We start from the raw sequence: 12,022 nt of genomic DNA, 5'->3' as shown, positions 1-12,022 counted from the left end.
CTGTGCAGAAGGGGGCTGAAGCTCCTTCAGAAGCCAGAAGGAAGTTGGTGTGGTTCCCTGGTGGTTGAGTCAGCTCAGCCACCTCTCCTCTCCCCTGCCTTTTAAGTGTTTTCTCTTTGCTTCTGTGTCCTCCCGTCCCCTTGCAGATGGTGAAGAGCCAGAGAAGCTGAACCCATCTGCACTGAAGAATGGCCACACTGTCCCCATTGGGGGCCCCGGGGTCTGTAACCTGCCCAGCCAGGAGGAAGAGGCCACAAAGCCACCCAGCCTTAGGAAGCCTGCTCCAGGGGAGGAACCAAAGAAGAGGCAGGGTAAGGAACCAGACGTGTGCAAAATCAGGGCTTTGCATTCTCCTGTAACCACTTCTGAATTCTGATCCTTCCCACCCTCAGTGGGCCCTCTGGTGCCTTAAACTGAGCTGCCTCCCTTTGCAGGCTCCTCCAGCAGCCACCCTGGGCCTGAACTGGAACCACCTCAGGAGCCACATGTTTCCAGACAACCTCTTCTTCCTCCAAAAAGACCTCCCTCCACTTCCCAGGAGGCAAACGAAGTACAGGCAAAGGATCCAATACCTGCCAGCAGTACTGCAAGAACTGCCCCCTTCAGCACAGCCCCCACGGCAGCAAAGACAGTCAATTCCACAGCTGCCCCTTCCCCAGCCCCCAGGACTCTGCTCCCTGCTCCTGCCAGTGCCAACACTACTGCTCCCACCAGTACAACCAGCACAGCTCCTGCCAAACAGCCTCCCGTTCCTCCTCCCAAACCTGTCAACAGAAACAGCAACTCACTCATAGGTAAGTGACCCCATAAACTGGTTTTGTACCCTGAGATGTTCTGGAGCCACTGCTCCAAGACACTCTTCCCTTCATAAGGGAAGATTATTAGTTGCATCCGAATGTCTGACCATCTTTCCTGAAAACAGTCCAGTTTGGACTCAAATCTGCCAATGTTTAGCCAGGACACAGGTGTTCTGGGAACAGTGTAATTACTGGAGTTTTCTGCCATGAGCTATCCCTGTTCCCAACAGCTACCTGCAGGAAGGAATCCCTGCCTGCCTCTTCTCTGTCACCTCTAAGAGACAGTGTCTGAATGTTGATGCTTCACTGGGGGCTGGGATTGGAGAATGGTGCATGAGGTTTTGTGGTTAGTGACAATTCCTTCTTTCAGCTGCTTTTGGAAAAAAAACCCAAACCAAGAAACAAATCCAAAGAATCCACATCCCACCAAACAATGTGTCTGGCATGGCTGTCACTGCCAGGCCATGTGGTTTCCACTTAGGGCAGGAGCTGGTAGGGATAATTCAGGCTTCCCTGGTTATACTCAGGCACCTCCTCTAAGGTCTGTGGCTGGGCTATTGACATATGAGTCTTGTCCCTATGTCTTGTCCCACGGATAAATCAGCTCAACTGTAATTTGAACTGAATCTTCCCATTTAGAGAATTAAATGTTTTTTATCTTTGTAATTTTTCTAAGCAGAAGATTTGGTGAGAGTTTCTTAAAGCTCGTTTAATCTCTGTTCTCTGTGGGAGTTCTGGGGATCTTAAAGATGCAATTTTGAGAGTTGGTATGGCTTCCATGCAGCAGTGGCCTGTTGGCATTTCAGGTAGTTCTTTCACAGACATCTCCTAATCTTTGGACAGGTTAGCAGAGGTTAGCACAGATCGGGAGGGAGGCTCCTGGGAAGATCAATCTGACAGGTTTGCACTGTTATCACAGAAACTGGAGGTGTTACCCAGGTGTGGTTTGAGAGGCAGTGCTGGATGTGCAAGTTGCCATCTGAAATATCTGAAATAGCCTGGGCCACTGCTTTCAGTGTGGACAGATTGCTCTGCTCTGCTTGGGGCTCACCTTGCTCTGGCAGGTTTTGCAAGTGACCTTGGTATGGTATTAACAACCCCCATGTGCCAGACCAGCTTGATTAGCCTGACCATGCTTGAGCACTCCATGAAATACCTTCTTGTTTTCTTTAAGCTGCTTGCACACACTGCAGGTGGCATTTGAAATGCCCCAGCTCTAATTGGAGGAGGTACTTGTGCAACAAAAAATGTGGCTGGAAACAGCAGTGTACCCAAGGTGTTTGGAGCCATCCTGCCTCATCCCAGCAGCACGGGCTGGGCTGGGAGCAGCTGCCAGGTGTGCAGGGGAGGAGAGAACCAGCAGTTCTCTTTGGTTCCCTGGGTATGAACACAGATGTAGAGGAGGCTCCACAGCCCTCTTGTCTGGCACAGTGGAGCTGGAGCTGTGGTGTTGCTGGGTGAGCCTTGTGTTGTCACTGCTGTTGAACAGCAGGAGTGGAATTGGCTTTGTGAGCTCTCCAGGGCTCTTTGGTGCCTGCTCTGACTGCAGGGGCGTCCTTCTGTGCCACTGCCACAGCCTGAGGATTGGGAGGGAGTTACTGTGCAGGTCACCCCTTTGTTTGTCCCCAAGATGCTCATTCCCTGAGCAGTTCTGGTGTCTCAAGCAGCAGCTTCCTTCTGCCAGCTCCTTGGTCCCTTTCAAATTTTGCTCTCACCCAGAGGTGCCTCAGGCCTGGTCCTGCCAGGCTTGAAGCACTGCTCAGGAGACACTGGAGTCCCTTGGGCAGGAGCTGAGGACACTCTGTTTTGCACAATCTGGCCCTTAATCTACAAGGGGAAAGTCTAAAAATGCTAAACATCTCACAAATGTGCCCACCTCTCTCCAGTTATGTGGCCTTATCTTGGGAAACTCTCCCACTCGCAGCACCCTCTCGTGGTGTCTGCACCTCAGATTCCCCCAGCTCTGTTCTGAGGGCATCCAGGTGTCACTGTCACCCGCTCCAGGGTAATGTGTTGCAAGTCTCAGCCACTTTAGGCAAAGCCTCTACAAGCCCCAGAAGCCATGGATATATGGGTGTTTAAAACTGCAAACTCCTAAAGCAACAGCAGTCTTTACTGCTGCAATTTCCCTAGGAACAGAGGGGGGTTTGAGGATCCTGTGACTGCTCACTGGAGGCATTTTTCATGTCTCTATTTCTTTCTCTCTTCTCCATCAATTGGCAAATATTTAAGACTAAAGGCTTTAGGTATCTTTCGAAGTTTTTCTAGTAGTGGCAGATGAGTTTATATGGGGCTTAAGGAGCAGAGGTCAGAGGGAGTAGAGCAGAACCTCATCCTGAGGATTGCTGGCAGCAGGGCGTTCTTGGGCTGGGTCTGATGGATGAACACAGAGGGGGACGCACACTGCTGCCTGTAGCTGTGCTGATTTTTGCCTCAGAGCAAAAAATAAGACCTTAGGAATTTTTGATTCTTCCCGAGAAGTTTTTTAATGTGCAGGGTAGCCGTTAACACAACTGAAGACTGGGGGGTCCTGGATGTCTTGGATTCCTTTTATGCTGTAAATACAGCCATAAAGTGCCCACATAACTGCATTCCTGGGCAGGCTCCTGTGCCGTCTTTGAAGGGCTGGTGCCATTTCTCTCTCTCTCTCTCTCTGAAGCAGCAGGATGCACAAACCTGTCTCAGCCTGCTTGGTTTTGGCTGTGCTCCCAAGTCTTACCTTTGCTGCTAGAAGGACAAACCAGGGCCTTGTAACCTGGCTATTTCTGGTATGGTGCTCCAATAAAAGGTAGCAGAGAACGCTTAGTCCAAGGCTCTGAGTGCATTGCCGTGCTTCTTCCACACTGGGGAAAGTTATCTGGAAAATACACCGTTAAACATTGTGGCTTTTGTGGTTTTTATTTTCAGCTGAACTTTCCCAGGTAATGACCAGTGGTACAGCCTTGTCCAAGCCTTCCCCTCCTCTCCCTCCAAAGAGAGGCCTCCTGCCTAACAACACGTCAGAGGCTGTCGCCTCTAAGCCCCCAAATGACAGGACAGTGACAGGGAGTCGCCCCGCACCGATTCCAGTGCACGTGACCTCCGCTTATCCACCGCCCTCGCCCTCGCCGCCGCTGCCCACCCACGTGCCCCCCGAACCCCCACGCGTGGCCCTGCCCGCCTCCACCCCTGTCCCAGACCCACCGTGCTCCCTGGACCTGCCCAAGGAGATTCCTCCTCCTGCTCTTCCTGAAGACTTCAGGTCCATGGAGGCGTCGAAGAGGACAGCAGAACAAGGCTTTGGTGAACCCCACGTGCTGCCTCGCCTGCCCCAAATCCCACTGCACATTCGTATCCAGCAGGCTCTGGCCAGCCCTCTGCCTGTCACTCCACCTCCCGAGGGGTCCCACAGGGCTCACTCATTGCTCTTTGAGAACGATGGTTTTGGAGAAGACAATGGCACCCTAGGCAGGACAAGATCCCTGCCTGTCACCATTGAGATGCTCAAAGTGTGAGTACTTCATTGTTTGTGTGCCGGCTCTCCCAGCTCCTGCAGTGCTGGGCAGGGCTTAGGTCTCTGCTGAAACCATTTTCCCTGTTGTCCAAATCTGTGTTTCAGGCTCTTAAGAACCAGAGCATCTTCCCCATGAAATTACCCCTGGCTGTGGGATTTTATTGCTCACAAAGGGAAGTGGGTTCCAGACTACAAACACAGGCTGATGTCAGGAATCCAGGCCTGGACCATCTGTAACTGCACCCAGATCAAACAAGGTCCCGGATTCCATCCATCTGTGGCCTTCCTTAGCCTTTTATTTTGCTAAACATAAATGGGAAAAGAACTGTCTTGTGTTATAGCAGAGCTGAATCTCCAAGTCACAGAGCAGTGGGGTCAGAGGGCAGTTTGGTTCTGCAGAACCTGCCTCTGTCATTTCCTTGGCCAGAGCTCCCTGTGCTTTGAAGAGAGGGGATGGTGCAGGACCCTGCAGTGCCTCTTGCACCTCTGGTTTCTGGGCTTCCCTGAGGGGAGAGCTAAGGGCATGTTGATTCTAGGGATATTCTGCAGGCTCTGTGCCAAGTGTTCAGAGGTGTAATAGCGTGCTTTTTGTTAGTCCAGACGATGAGGAAGAGGAAGATGATGACCAGGAAGAGGAACAGAATTCAGGTCCTCATGTGTATATTGGAGATGTGCCATCTGTCACAGTCATCCCCAAACTGGTACCCCAGGTCCTCCCGGAGGAGCAGGAAGGAGACGAAGGGATGAGCGACTCTGACTCGGAGGGGCCCATCCTGTATAAAGATGATGAGGATGAGGAAGAAGATGAAAGCCATAACAGTAAGGCTTTGACATTGCAGGTGTCATTTTTATTGCTCTGCTGAACTCGTGCCTGGCTGCACTGAGATCTGGATCAAAGCACTGGTTCCCACAGCGCCTCAAAGCAGCTGGTTCTTGGTTGCATGATGTAGCACATGTCCTCTGCCTTGCTTTTTCCAAGGCTCTGCAGCCAAACCTGTGCAATCACCTGCTGAGTGCACTCCTTCAGTTCCTGACGGCTCCTGTGACAGCCTGTGCTGTCCCAGCCCCTCAGGTGGGACAGCATTAGGTGACCATGTGGTGTCACACAAAAAATGCTGTCTGCTGCTGCTGTGCAGTGAGTGCAGAGCTTGGGAAGAGCAAGGAGAGAGGACTGCTCTCGCTCAGGGAGGGGCACAGGGCTGGGATTGCTGTGGCAGGCTTGAGCTGCATCCTGTTGCTCTCCCTCTCCACAGGCATGCTGGCCAACAAAGTGAAGAGGAAAGATACGCTTGCTATAAAGCTGGGGAACACAACTGCACCACAGGAGGAGAAGAGCATCTTCCCTCGGAAGACCAAGGAGGAGTGGAACGAAATCCGTCACCAGATTGGGACAACGCTGATCAGGTACAGATGATGATGATGATGATCAGTGTGTGTGGAGTGGGATTGCACAAAGTCGGGGCCTTGTCCAAGCAGCTTGTGCTGGAATAGGGTGGGTGGCTGGCCATGGCAGCTGGACCAGGGCTGGGAGGTTGTGTTGCTGTTCCTCCTTCGTTGGAAAAGTTGGGAGTTCCTCCTGGAGTTAACAATATCCCCCTGACAGGCCCCTGTTTCCAGAGGTTAAATGGACTGAGAGGGGAAAATCTCAAGGATTACAGACATGTAAAACACAGGTGTGGATAAAAAGGTGTGGATGGATGCAGGGTGGGTGCTGGTGGTGGATGAAGCTGGGACTGGTGGCAGTCCAGGCTCTGCTGTCTGAGCTCCTTGCAAAGCTGCTTCTGAGCTGGAGAGCCCGTAGCCCTTCCCAAAGCTGTGCCAGTGGCTGAGCAGCTGTTTGACAGGAGCATAGTGTAAAACAGGGCAGCAGTGATCCTCAGTGGTGAGTGAGGAGTGTGGAGAAGGCTGTCTAGTGCACTGAAACCAGGCAGTTTCATCCTTCATCTGCTATTGATGAGTGACCAGATACAACATTCTGTACTTCTCACCCTTCTCTTCAGGCGACTGAGTCAGAGACCAACTGCAGAAGAACTGGAACAGAGGAACATTCTTCAGCGTGAGTAGCATTTCTCTGGTGGTCCTGAGAAATACCATAAGTTTGCCTTTAACATTTTTATGTATCAGGTGGGGGTGGTTTTAAATTGAAAGAGATTTAGAGTAGATGTTAGGAACAAATTCTGCCCTGTGAGGGTGGTGAGGCCCTTGGCACAGGTTGCCCAGAGAAGCTGTGGCTGCCCCATCCCTGGAAGTGTCCAAGGCCAGGTGGGACAGGGCTTGGAGTGACCTGGGAGAGTGGAAGGTGCCCTGCCCATGGCAGGGGTGGGATTGGGTCCCTTCCAACCAAACCTATTCTGTGATCATATGATTATGGATGGAATAGCTGTCTCATGCCTGCCATCTCAGAGAAGAGTGTGTGGGTTGGTTCAGACTCTGCTGTTGCACAGCAAGGACTGTGAAAGGTATTTTTGTTTGGGCTGGACTTCTGTGTTCCAGACATTACAGCATTGCCTTGCATGATCTCTAAAGCAGCAGTGCATCACAAAGTCAGGACTGTTTCTCTTGGCCATATCTTGTTCTGCAAAAGTTTTAAATAAACATCTTGAGGAAATGGGAATGTCAGTTCAGGAAGTTTCCATTTAAAATATTTATCTGTGCTGTTATTTTCTCTTAAACTAGAATAGCTTTGTGAAGGAGCAGGCTGCACAGTGGCTTGGGTGTATTTTGGCGATATGGCCCTAAATCGTTGAGGTGAATGACTCACTGCTGCTGTGTAAGGGGCATATTTGCCCCGCCAGTTCAGGAGGTGACACAGGGTATTGAGTTGTACTGCGCTCTCTGCCTGTCCTAAGCCTTTAGATCTGTAGATAATCTGATCCAGCTCAATACTGTCCTTTGTTCTAGCCTAGAAAGCACTTTTCAAAGCCTGATGCTTACATGAAAAATGTTTTTTTCCCCCTTGGCAGCGAAAAATGAAGCTGACCGTCAAGCTGAGAAGCGGGAGATCAAGCGCCGGCTCACCAGAAAGGTACTGCTGGCTCCTGTGGTGACAGCCACCTGGCCAGGCTGCCGGGCACGGGGGCCCTGAGCACGCTGCAGGTGCCGTGCTGCGGGCCATGAGCGGGGCTCTTGTGTAAGTGTCCCCAGTGCCCTCGCACTGCGGTGACTTTGGAACGTGGTCTGTCACCCACGGTGAGCCATTGGCACCAGGGCCGTGTGTTTGTCAGTGACAGATCTGAGATCTGAGCTGGCAGTGAGTGTAACAAGTGAGATGAGAACTAAATTTGGCACCTGATACTTTAAAGGTTTGCTGGCCTGGCTGCTTTAACACAGTGCTTCAGCAGCCACCACTTCACACCAGGCTCCCTGAAATCCATTTCTAAAGTAACAGCTGCTTTTAGCTCTTACATCCAAGCTACTGTGATTGTTGCTCATGGCTGGGAAAAGCTTCCCCAAGGCCTGTGGGTGTGAAGTGTGAGTGCTGCCGTTGCTGAAGCTGTGTTTAGGGCTGTCATGCAGGGCTCACCCTTGTAGCAGCTGTTCCCACAACCTGCAGTGTCCTCCTCCATGACAGTGTGGTCCAGGTTCTGCCCTAGCCTGGCTTTGTGATCCCAGTGGGAGTATCCAGTCTGTAAGAGGTTTACCTATTCCCTTGCAGGCAGGATCTGGTAGTGTCTGTGCTTAAGGCACAGTGAGGGAACTAGTTTTAGTTTTGCTTGGGGTGCTTAGTCCTGGATCTGCTTTGTGGACAAGGCTCAGACTAACCTCCTTTGTTTTTCCTGGTGTTCAGCTTAGCCAAAGGCCTACAGTGGCAGAGCTGCAGGCCAGGAAGATCCTGAGGTTTAATGAATATGTGGAAGTAACAGATGCTCAAGACTATGACCGGCGAGCAGATAAGCCATGGACAAAGCTGACTCCAGCTGACAAGGTAACTGAGAGTCTCCTGTCCCCACATGGGAAGAGGAGCCAGCCAGGGTGGCCCACACAAACGGGTGTGAGCCAAGGAGATTTGCTCTGTTCCTCTGTTCCTTCACCTCTTCACCGTTCCCTCTGCCACCCCACCTGTGTGCCTTCACTTGCATGTGCTGCCCCAGCTCTGCTTCCTGCTGCCTCATGGCAAGGTGGAGCCCAGGTGGGTGCAGTCTGAAAGCCTTGCATGGCTTCTGCCTCACTTTCTGAGTGATGTAAGAATCATAAAATCATGGAATCGTTAAGGTTGGAAGAGCCCTTGAAGATGATGGAGTCCAGCTGTTTACCCAGCACCACCATGTTCACCAGTAAACCATGTCCCCGGGTGCCCCATCTGCACATTTTTGAACAGTTCCTGGGATGGTGGTTCTACTACAGCTCTTTCTATGAAGAAGTTTTTCCTTGTATCTCATCTAAACTTCCTCTCCCTCAGCCTGAGGCAGTTTCTCCTTGTTCTGTCACTTGTTACCTGGAGAAGCGACCAACCCCCAAGTCTCTTGACCCTCCTGTCAGGGAGTTGTAGAGAGTGAGAAGATCCCCCTGAGACTTCTTTTCTCCAGGCTCAGCCCCCCAGCCTGCCCAGCTGCTCTTGGTGCTCCAGACCCTTCCCCAGCCCCATTCTCTTTTCTCGACACAGCAAGGATACCGAGTATTGGTCATGGCAGTGCAGTTCCCTGCAGGCTCAAGAAACTGGCAGGGAACTACCTGTCCTTGTCCTCCCAGGCCACCTCTGGGCACTGCCCAGCCCTCATCAGGGAAGGCAGATTAAATTCAGCTTGGCATTAATGGACTGTGAAAACTGGGGTGGCTGCTCCAGTCTTTCTCTGAGCCCTTTCCAAAAAAATCTCCCTCTCTGTGCAGGCAGCCATCAGGAAGGAGCTGAATGAGTTTAAGAGCTGTGAAATGGAAGTGCACGAGGAGAGCAAGCAGTTCACGAGGTGAGAATGTGTTAACATAAGAGTTTTCCACCTTTTAGAGCTGTCAGAGCTGTGCTGCAAGGACAGTACTCAGTGGCAAAACACTAAAACCTTAGAATTATTTGTGCAGCAGTTGGAGATTGAATGTCCCTTTCTGTCTGAGTCCTGGGGGGTGACTGGAGCAGCAGCAGACACAAAGTGGGTTGGTTTTCCTTAAACTGGGGCTTCCATCCTGGAGGCTCAGTGACCATCTGAAACTAGTGTGAAGCTGCAGCTGGAGTCAGCTTTTCTGGGGCTAGAGATGTGCAGCCGTAGCCACAAAACAACTTGCTAATGAGTTACCTTGGATGTAATCTGTGTAGTCAGGTCTGGATTGTGGCCCAAGTGATTCCTTTCCTTCCAGCTCTGTGTGGCAAAGTTGAGTGCAGAGCACAGGAAGTGAAATTATTTGATGTTCACAGCTTCCCTGAGGGCTGAGAGTTCTGAGATAATAATTCAATTTACTCTCTTTGGCCATTTGTAGTGCCCAAGTAACCATTTAACCTGAGTTCCAAGGATAACACTCAGATTTTTCACTTGACTTTCAGATACCATCGACCATAATATTCCAAGGAGGGAGCAAGAAACCCATGAGGGCTGGAAGTCCTCTGCATCCCTCTCCCAGGCAATACAGTGAGGGTGGAACCTCAGCTCTTCCAAGATTTGCCTTCCAAACATATCCAGAAAAGGGCTTTCGGCCAGGGAAGGGGAATCCTGTCTGAATGTAGCATTTCACTGGAACAAACACATCTCTCATGCCATCAGGCTGGAACTGACACTATACCTCGCGTGGCTCAGCAATATGACTCTGCCAGGAGACCGTGCCCAGGGGAACGACCCCTTCCTCCCCAAGCTGTACAGACTTCTCTTGGGGAGTGCAACTCCTCATTCCCTTCTCCTTTCCATCAGGAAGGGAGATTAAAAACAAAGGCAGCTCTGATGTTGGGAAGCTGAGGAGAGCATGTGCTCAGAAGCAAATGTGTGTATATTAGCTGTGTACAGAGAACCCTGGCAGACAACTGACATAGCACTCGCTATGTTTTGGGAGTTTTGCTTTTTTGTCATGTCCTTAATGCCCTGAATCACTACTGACCAACGGTTTGCTGTCCTGGAAGGGAATTGTGTAGATATTAACATATGCTGCATCTTTTTGTTAAGAAAAAAAAAAAAAAAGGAAAAAAGAAAACCACCCCAATATATGTATAAATGCTCTGCACTCTCTCACACTTGCTGTGATCTTAATAACAGATCTTGAGATATTTAGGCTTGTTTAACAAATTACAGAACCAGGAAAAATTACTGTTGCCTTTTTAAAACTTTTTAATTTGGGGAAACTGTGAGAGTAGTCAGTCCTTTTTATTGTGGCTTTCTCTCAAATGTTTTTTGCTCTCCCAAATCAGGGTTGAAGCTTGCCTTTTTCTCATTTTTACAGCTAAACCTACTGGAAACTTGAGCGTTTCACTGTGTTGGGTCAAAAGGAGGGGAAGAATAGGTTTAAAAAGTGACCTTAAAAAGATGGTATTTCTCTTCTGAGAGAAAAATTCTTCCTCAATGCGGGTTTAAAAAAAAATCTGATAGGGCCACTGCTGTATTATGCACAAAACTAAACTATCTGTGAGATGCCACTTGTGCGGGGGTTTGGGGTGGGGGGGAGAAGAACTTTGTCTTGTCCACAGACCACATGGCCCAGCATCCGCTGGCGTCTCTTCCCTCACAGCATCCCCTGTACAGCCGCCATTACATTGTATATCAGTCTCCGCAACAACAGATTTTAATTATTAAATAAAAGTATTTTAGAATTTTTTTTCTTAAACCCTGCTTGTGTGGTCTGGTCTTTTCCACTGCTCTCAGCAGGAGCCTCACCGGCGGCTCCTGAACGCGTGGAGCGCGGGTCAGCCATGGCAGCGCCTCCCCTGAAGCCGCGGCTTTTCGCTCACTTCCGACTGCGCATGTACCAACCGCCCTTGCAGCCATTGCGCAGGCGCGGCAGGCCCCGCCCTTTCCGCTGGGTGTTGGCCCCGGCCCCTATGCCCATATACGGTCTGTCCACGCCCCTCTTTCGGGACGCATGCGCGCATTTTAGCCCCGCCTCCCTCCCCTATAAAAATCGCCGCGCGGTTTAGTTCGGCCTCTTTCAGCGTGAGGAGCGGCGTGGTATGCAGGTAGAGTTGGCTTCACTTTTACCCTTTTAACCGTTGTTACCCTTTAAACCCTTTTTCTTGCTGTGGCGCGTGGTCGTGCTGGCCGCGCAGCGCTGCGGTGTCAGCGGATGCCCGCTCCATCCCCATTTTACCGCTAAACTACGCTGTGAGTGGCACGTGGCTGTGGGTGCTGCGGAGTCAGTCCGCGCCACTTCAGCCGCCCCTCAGAGCCATTTCCTTTTCCTACAGGTTCCACCAAAGCCTGTTTAAACCTGGTTTGCCCAGTTCGCTCTAGCGTGAGTATCTTTCACGTGGCCCCGCCGCGTGGTTGGCGGAGCCGGGACGCGCAGGGGCCTGGGGCGGGCAAGGTGGTTACAAATGTTTAAAGCAAAGGTCCAACGTGGATATCCGGAGAAGTCGCTCTCTCTCGGCTCTGTCCGTGTGGCGCATGGGAGCGCAGGCCCTCGGGCCCATGACGTATAGTCCCTTTCCACGACGTTGGAGAGCAAGCCGGGCCCCGAGCCTGCAGCCTGCATATTCCTACTGCTTCTCTGAGCCCTTGGGCTGTGACAGAGGAGACAAACCATGCAGGAAACACTGACACGCGGGGTGGGACGGGTAACACGTGCCGAGCTGGGAGGGAGAGAGATAAAAACACGACCTCCTGAG

At 51.2% G+C, this 12,022-nt stretch overlaps 1 protein-coding gene and 1 non-coding gene across 10 annotated transcripts in view; both read left to right on the top strand.

The window, feature by feature from the left end:
- The window catches only part of PHACTR4 (phosphatase and actin regulator 4), a 50,667-nt gene that overhangs the window by 38,085 nt on the left and 560 nt on the right, over positions 1-12,022 (top strand). For 8 of the 9 annotated variants that reach the window (XM_054648423.2, XM_077189731.1, XM_054648427.2 and 5 more), the window contains 10 exons: positions 147-311; positions 435-794; positions 3,705-4,287; positions 4,886-5,109; positions 5,544-5,694; positions 6,291-6,346; positions 7,254-7,315; positions 8,078-8,215; positions 9,118-9,194; positions 11,603-11,649. In XM_054648423.2, coding sequence (XP_054504398.2) covers positions 147-311; positions 435-794; positions 3,705-4,287; positions 4,886-5,109; positions 5,544-5,694; positions 6,291-6,346; positions 7,254-7,315; positions 8,078-8,215; positions 9,118-9,194; positions 11,603-11,648 — 1,862 coding nt within the window. In that variant the 3' untranslated portion in view covers position 11,649. Of the gene's footprint in view, positions 1-146; positions 312-434; positions 795-3,704; positions 4,288-4,885; positions 5,110-5,543; positions 5,695-6,290; positions 6,347-7,253; positions 7,316-8,077; positions 8,216-9,117; positions 9,195-9,760; positions 11,026-11,602; positions 11,650-12,022 lie in introns of those variants that run through there. The other variant, XM_077189726.1, reaches the window with a different exon arrangement.
- On the top strand, positions 11,749-11,953 carry LOC129130201 (small nucleolar RNA SNORA73 family). The gene has a single exon (XR_008535517.1). It is a non-coding gene; the product is annotated as a small nucleolar RNA SNORA73 family (small nucleolar RNA).

Source organism: Agelaius phoeniceus, chromosome 22 (genome assembly GCF_051311805.1).
Source record: "Agelaius phoeniceus isolate bAgePho1 chromosome 22, bAgePho1.hap1, whole genome shotgun sequence".
Classification (NCBI taxonomy): Eukaryota; Metazoa; Chordata; class Aves; order Passeriformes; family Icteridae; genus Agelaius; species Agelaius phoeniceus.
Note: the sequence above shows the minus strand (reverse complement) of the source record. Positions and strands in the feature narration are given on the sequence as shown.